At 48.8% G+C, this 7,426-nt stretch overlaps 1 protein-coding gene across 1 annotated transcript in view; it reads left to right on the plus strand.

The window, feature by feature from the left end:
• TNFRSF11A (tumor necrosis factor receptor superfamily, member 11a, NFKB activator) overlaps positions 1–7,409 on the plus strand; it is a gene marked incomplete at its 3' end in the record, with an annotated part of 18,143 nt that extends 10,734 nt beyond the window's left edge. The window contains exons 8-11 of the mRNA XM_010157943.1: positions 888–940; positions 2,568–3,346; positions 3,431–3,519; positions 7,145–7,409. Of these exons, the coding sequence (XP_010156245.1) occupies positions 888–940; positions 2,568–3,346; positions 3,431–3,519; positions 7,145–7,409 (1,186 nt within the window). The remainder of the gene's footprint in view (positions 1–887; positions 941–2,567; positions 3,347–3,430; positions 3,520–7,144) is intronic.
• Between the last annotated feature and the right edge of the window lie 17 nt (positions 7,410–7,426).

The raw sequence follows: 7,426 nt of genomic DNA on the forward strand, positions 1-7,426 counted from the left end.
GGTGGTGTGTGTGCTCTTTATTTGACATTTCTATTGCTCCGCTGCTCTGCAGTGACAGCCCGTCATGGCCTTTGCGTGGTAAATCCTGCTAACCAGGGTCCCCGCGACTTGGCAGGCTGAGGAAGAAGCTCTGCCTGCTTGGGGCGGGGTGGAGGAGACTGATGGTAAATGTGCAGACTCAACATCAGGGAACAGAGTCATTGCTGGGAACTGGCAGCGGCTACAGAGCTGACCTATCCTCGGACATACAAAAACAGCACAAGCTTCAAACGTACACGAGACCTGAGCCCTAGAAAAGTATAAACAGAAAACAAGGCAACTTGCTAACTGGATGATGTGACAGGCTTTAAGTCCAACAGTGCTTTATTGTAAAGCTTTTCCTTGGGGGATACTCCAAGTGAATTTCCTCATTAAGTACAGCCCGATTAAGTGGAATACGCTGTATCCGAGCCTGCCATCCCATGGTTTCAGTGGCTTACCGTCTCCTCTCCAGGCTCCTCGCTCCAGTCTGAGAATGGCCTTTGGGCCATCCACGTGACTTCCCTTGAAACAGACCGTACGGCTGCAAGCAGGTCGGTGTTGGGCCAGTCATAGCTCGGTGTGACATATGACCAGGAAAGAAACCCCATTTGATGTGGAACACAGTTTAACCGTGGTCTATTTTAGGAGCTTGGAAACATTTGTTCCACAGAAATACATCCATGTTCCAGTTACAATGAATCCTCAGCTAGACCGACGCTGGGACACTCGAACAGTCAGTAATAACAGTCTCGCTGGTTTTTATTTAATGTGATACTGCGGACTGTGAATTACTGTGGGTGCCTAGGTCTGTGGCTAACTGCAGTGCCTGCTCTATGTTACAGCTACTCTTTCTGTTTTCCCTGCAGCAGATCTACAGAACTGGGCTAATGAAGTGTGCAGCCAAATAAAAGGAACAAAGGTAAAGTCCCAGACGCTAGCATTTTCTTGCTTTTACGTTTTCCACATGACATTCCTCACACACACACCCCCCCAAGCAGACTCCACGTTAATGTTTGGCTAGAAAACAAGTTCTGAGTTCCTCCAAAAATGCTTGCAGCTTTGGCTTTTTTGGTCTGGTTTTCTGTAAATGTGAGGCCTATGAAATCACTGTTCTCAAATAGCTTCTGAACCTGCTCTCCGGTTTCAACTGGTTTTAACAGTGGTAAAAGTCTCTGTGGTGACTAAATATTTATGAGGAGAAAGTTAAACGTGAGCCCACCGGTGGCTGAACACCTGAGACTCTACCTAGGAGAGAGCCTTTCTACATCCTAAAAGCAGGAAAAGCTTTGGTTGAGTTTGCACTTTTTTACATACCAGAGTGCTCCAGGGGAGAAACCTGGGCTGGGTGCAGCACCAGGAATGCTAGGCACGCAAGGCATGAAGCACAGAGCCATCAGCTAAAGAAACTGGCTGTGAGATGCCGTAATTCTAGTGTTCTGCAGAAATCCTTCTTGATGTGAAAAAACGAAGACCTTACACAAGAGGTTTTGCTCTGGAAGAACACCAGATCCCATGCTTGAAACGCTCAGGTGGGGGCACAGGTTGAAGCTGATGCCTGCTTCACACCACGGGTGTGGGCCGAGGTGTCCCAGCAGCATGCTCTCCCCACCACCCCATCTAGGGGCTCCGTCTAGCTTAGCTGTTGAAAGACTCAAATTCCGTTGCTATGGAAGAAACCCCACACCAAACCAACCCACCTCTTTGAGCAGGCAGTTCTTCTTTTGTCTTTGGACTTCGTAAGCATTCCTGTAAGCTCCTGCACTGGCAGCTGTTCCGGGTCCTCCGGGACAGAGGAGTGAATCAACAGCAACGAGTGGCTGGCAGCATTTACACTCTCTCCTCGAAGATCTGAACAGATGTTAGAAATGAAAGGTATCAGTTCCCAAATACCCTTCTTTACAGCACAACGGGTATGAGCTGTAGGGAATCCTTGAAGTTATCTCCCAAACCCTTTGGAGCTGCAGCCGGAAGTAGAGCTTTACTTTGGCAAGTACCGGCAACACGGTATCGCGGGCCTTTGCGTTTGTTGTCCTAACGTTTTCCAGGTTAAAGCAACCTTGCCCGTGTGACACATTTTTTTTTCTAGTTTGTCTTGGGCCCTCTGAATCAACCCTGTTTCTTTCTTCAGTCATTACTGACGATAAAGACTCCCCTCCTGGTAAGGCCTTCACAGATCAAGAGCCCTTCAGGCCCATAGGTGGTTCAGGGGGTTTACAAACCTTATAAGCAGTTCTGTAGGTCGTACTGATGGTCCGTAAGGAACAGCAGAACCCAGCAACTCTTCCAGATTTATTAACTCTTCAGTGCCTTCTTAAGAACTGGGAATAGTTGTCTCCCAAAATTTAATGTTATTGTGCCCTAGGCCACCAGACTATTGTTTTTTCTGAACACCCCCTGAGTCCAGCATCACTGGTCACCGTCCCACACCGGAACAGAATTGCACTGACCATCAGGAAGAGCTGAGATCTGCCTGTTCCTTCTTGGTCTGGGAAATAACCTTCTGCTAATCCCTTTTTTAAGCACGTTTTATCTTTAATTTCTTTCAGGAGCCCCCCAGAGACGCATTTGTTACCGTGAACATCACGAATGTTGCTGTGCCCCAGACCCCCGAAGGCGTGTGTCTCCTGGGCCCCACTGGCTCTCCTGCCCCTGGAAGCTCGTGCTGCACCAGCGGTCACGCTCCTTGCGGGAAGGGGAGCCCCAGCACGGTGTCGTGTGAGGCGGGAGGGAGCCTCCCAGAGTTTTCTGGGGTAACCGAGAGCGATGATGGTCACTTCCCAACAGTTCCCACAGAAAATGAATACATGGATAAGGATCTCAATACCGCTGATTATTTATCTTTACTGAGCCGGACTGCCAGTAAAACCGTGTCGTCATTTTCGGAACCAATGGAGGCAGGGGAGAACGACAGCTTAAATCAGTACTTTACAGGGATTGGGAGCACAGAGGACATAGCGGTCTCTCAAGGCTTTCCCCCTTCCTCCAGCACAGACGGGGCACACACTGCCACGGACAAACTTCTTCAGAAATCTTGCCAACACGCCCACAGTTGCCCGAAGGAAACAGGCCACAAAGACACAGATCCTTTTGCAACAAGCCATGACTCGGAGAAGATCTGTGTGAGGTGTGGCATTTCGTACAGGGAATCTCCCAGAAAGCGGAGCAAACCCTGTTGCGCCACGGCTGACGGTGCCTCTTCCACCTTCCCAGAAACTGGATCCTATGCACAGTGCACCTGTGGCTTGAATTTTCTCTCTGCTGGTCAGAGCGCCCTAGCGAGTGATTGTGGTGCGGAGGATGCATCTTTGGATAGTACCAACGTGAAGTGCCAGAACACAAACAGAAGCACTTCAGGGACAAACAGAAGCACTTCAGGGACAAACAGAAGCACTTCAGGGACAAACAGAAGCACTTCAGGGACAAACAGAAGCACTTCAGGGACAAACAGAAGCACTTCAGGGACGAACAGCAGCACTTCAGACCTCCCTCCAGCATCCGGTAAGCCCATTAGGCTTGACCCGTACAGGGTCATATAGGATTATTCTCGGTGCTAGCTCGGTGTTATTCAGAGCGTCTGATTGAGGAGAAGGGGAAAAGAATAAAATGATGCCTTTCCACTTAGTTGCCCTGAAGCTGATCTGAAAAACAAAACCGAAATAGTAGGGCCATTTGGTTTGTAGTGAATTCTGTGCACAGCATGAGCCCCGCGAGGGACTGTTGTCCTGCCCTGATCTAACCAGCAATGCAGAACCCATCTTCTGGCTGTCGCTGCAGAGGCCGGGGAATTCTGTTACTGAAGTATTTTGGTGATAGCAGGCACGTGGATTGGAGAAGACTTAGAAGGAGGAGAGCGTAGGGAGCTGGAGGCCGAGTCAAGGAAGGACACGTAACGCTCAGACAGATGCTCTTCCACTCAGCCGTCTGCACGCACGTCTTTGCCATTAGGTTCAAGCCCAGTTGGGTTTCTGTGGCAGTCAGTGACACTCCAGCTGGAGCTGTAAACTGGTGGCCACCACAGGGTCTAAAAGGTTACGTTCAATTTTCTGCTTTTAGCTCATTTTCTTTGCTTTCATTTGCTAGGATAGAAACTTTCACCTAAAAATAATTTCGTACAGGCATTGTTTCTCCACACACGAGTGCTCTGTCCCCTAAACAGCTCTGAAACAGCGTCGCCAATTTACTAATTGACTACCAGTTTACTAATTGAGTAAATATATCAAAACTGTCAAATGAAAGCAGGGGGGGGAAAAAACCAAAGAGCTGAAACAAAGCTAGCAGAAGGGAAGTTATGAGCCTTTTCTGGATGAAACCTTCCTCCCTCAGACTTTTTTTTTTTCAGTATAAAAGTCTGCAATCTGCCTGTCATGTGTTATTAGTCATTTTAGATTATAATCTCTTAAAGTCAGATGCTCTGTCTTTGTTTAGGTCAACGCATTGCCAAGCGTCATGAGAGGTTCGTTCTGAGTGGGACAGCCAAGCGTTACTGTATTACACACAGCAGTCCCAAGCAGTTGCCCTTCTTTAGGACCGTGTCGTGCTTTTAAGTTTCTTACGGAGTCAGTCTGCCAAAGCCCAAAAGCAGCACTTTCGGAGGCCCTTCCCCTGTGCCGTCTGGGAATCTGAAAGTGCGTGGCGTTCATCTTTCTAGGAGCAGAAATTCTTTCTGCTGCTTCAGTTTCCTGAAATCCTGACGTGGTTTCACTGCCTGGTCCGTACAAAATTCAGCAGGAGTAAAGGGAAGGCAGATGATCTTTTTCTGCTGTCGTTGGAAAGTGACTCCGGGGTGCGACTGAAAGTCAAGTCATGTTTGGCACTGCAGAAGTACTGCTTTTCTTTCTAAATCTGACACGAAGAGGAAGAGAAAATATTAAGGAGCAATAGGGCAAACAGGAGGGCATTAAGCGACGTGCTAGAAAGTGCCATCTTGGATCTGCAGCGTGATTCTTTCTATGGGATTTCAATTGCATCTGTGCCTTCGGGTACGTACATGCTCTAGTGCCATCTGGTGAAACCTGAGCACAGATGCAGCATCCCTAATTTGCCATTTTTTTTAGGCAGGGCTGCCAACGGGTTCTGACTGAGCGTGGGAGTCTGGGTCAGTTAAACTGTAGGTAACGTGGCTTGCTGCTAGAGGGTTTTTCTGTCCGCAGACCGGCCGTGCCCCACTGGTGACGCCTGGTTGCGCGAGACGCGAGACGGGTCTCAGCCATAGCTTCCCCGCTGAAGCGTCCCGGCCGCGCCAGGGCTGCATGTGGAGCTGCAGAGGCATCAGTCATTTTGCTGGGCCCTGTGGAACGCCCAGATGGAATAAATGCGCGCGCAAAATAACTTGCTGTAACGCTTCTCACAGCGACTGAAGCCACCAGGCTTTAGGCACAGTCATGCTAAGACAGAAGAGTACGAAAGTGGGGGGATGAAAAAATAGGAAGAAGGCGGCCATGGGTAATTCCATGAAGTTTTGGTTTTAGTTCCCTAACAGTCAACATGACAACAGAAATTGCAAACTCTTGTCTCTCCTGTCAAACAACCCTAGAGGACAGAAGTAAACCTCCGCACAGGTGCCACTTACCCACCTCTGGGTCACCACCAGGATGGAAGTAAGCCTTCAAGCGCTCTTTCAAGCCCTTCCCAAGCCTGCAGGCAGCCAGAAGCGTCGGTTCGTGACCACCTCAAGTCACGTGTAGGGTACAGCATGAAGCATGAGTGCAGGAAAACTTAGGGGACTCACGGTTAGGAATGGTTTTGCGGAGCTTTTCACTTCCAGATCCCAAACCCAGCCTGGTTTGTCAGCAGCCGACAGTTCTTACCACCTAGAGAAAATGAATTGCCCTTGGAAAGGAAGCAGAGAGCCAGCAGTGCAGTGGTTTAGCTAAAATAAATAGGACTGCTTGAGGGGGGCTATTTGGGTGCTACCCAGAGTCGGTTAGGAGCATGCACAGGTCCTAACGCAGCACTGCTGGAGCCCACTGTTCATTGCTGATGTGCAAACATCACCCACAGCCACTAGAAAGGCGTTTTCTTAGGGCAGGGCCATGCTTAGCTGCAGCGAAAATGGGAACGCCTCAAGACTTGAGGAATGTAACGAGGAAAGGCAAAAAATGTCTAAAAGGCGTCAAATTAGTCTGCAAGTTACAATTAAGTGAAGCACAGCAGGAAAAATATTTCTTAGGAAGAGTGTTCATTGGCTAGGAAAATTTTTTTACTTAGTTGCTGCTATTTGTTTAATTTTCAAACTTTAACAAGTTTGTTAGATTATTGTTGAAAGCTTGCTCTCCGTTATTTTCTTTCTGCTCTGAGCGAATGTTATTAATTCCCAGAGCCTGGTCCTGCTGTCGCTTGAGTCAGCGACCCAGTCCTTGAATGGGAGGCAGATTGAATTTATACTGAAAAACCTCTTAACCTCAGGCAGAATGACTGAATCCGTAACTCCGTTAGGCTGCTATAATATAGACTCTTGTCTCTGCACCGGAGTCAGCATATATCCGGGTAAATCCATCCAGGCACTAGGTGACTACCGGAGTGTACCTACACACAGGATCAGGACAACGTAACTGTGTAAGCCCCGGGTCATTTGGACACTGTGTGGCTGTACGGTCTGACGTTAAGTCTTTCAGTATTTATCCAACACACCTGGTGCCTAGAGCACATGGTAGGTCTGATTGTTTACTACGGAGGAGAAGAAATGCAGTATGATGCTTGGGACTCAAAAAAAAAAAAAAAAACCACAAACACCAACAAAAAAACAATTTCATAATTAGAAATAATAGTCATTTCCTCACAAACCACGGGCGGAGGCAGTTTGGATGCGGTTCATGCATCAGGCGGCCCAGGGAGCACGAGATTGTCTCACTCTCTTTTGCTTCCCGGAGCATGACAGAGAGAAAACGTTCCAGACAGGCTCCCTGTGGATGACAGGCTTCGTCCTGAGGAGGCAAAAATGGAAATAATGAAAAGGTCTAGTGGAAGGCATTGATTATAAGAGCATCCCCGTGTCACGGGGGAAAGAATAATGGAACAAGAGTAAAGCCACTGCAGCAGATGAAGTTCGCGGTGCCAGATGTCCATCTCGTGAGGGGAAAATATTAATCCTATATGTCTTCTTTTCTACCTCCTCCTTCCCCAGGAAATGTGACTGGAAACAGTAACTCCACCTTTATCTCAAGTGGACAAGTAATGAATTTCAAGGGCGACATCATTGTTGTCTACCTTAGCCAAAACTCCCAGGAGGGGGGAACGGCCTCGGGGCTGAGTGAGGAGAACGTGGGCAGCCCCATCCAGGAGGAAAACCTCAGCCGCTGTGAGACTTTTGCCGGCAACACGCAGCACTACAAGGAGAAGTGTGCGGAGCTGCAGGCCGCCTGCCCGGCAGCAGGGAGCGGGGGGCCGCGGTGCACCACCGGAGCCC

This window comes from Eurypyga helias, unplaced genomic scaffold, assembly GCF_000690775.1.
Source record: "Eurypyga helias isolate BGI_N326 unplaced genomic scaffold, ASM69077v1 scaffold9638, whole genome shotgun sequence".
Taxonomy (NCBI): Eukaryota; Metazoa; Chordata; class Aves; order Eurypygiformes; family Eurypygidae; genus Eurypyga; species Eurypyga helias.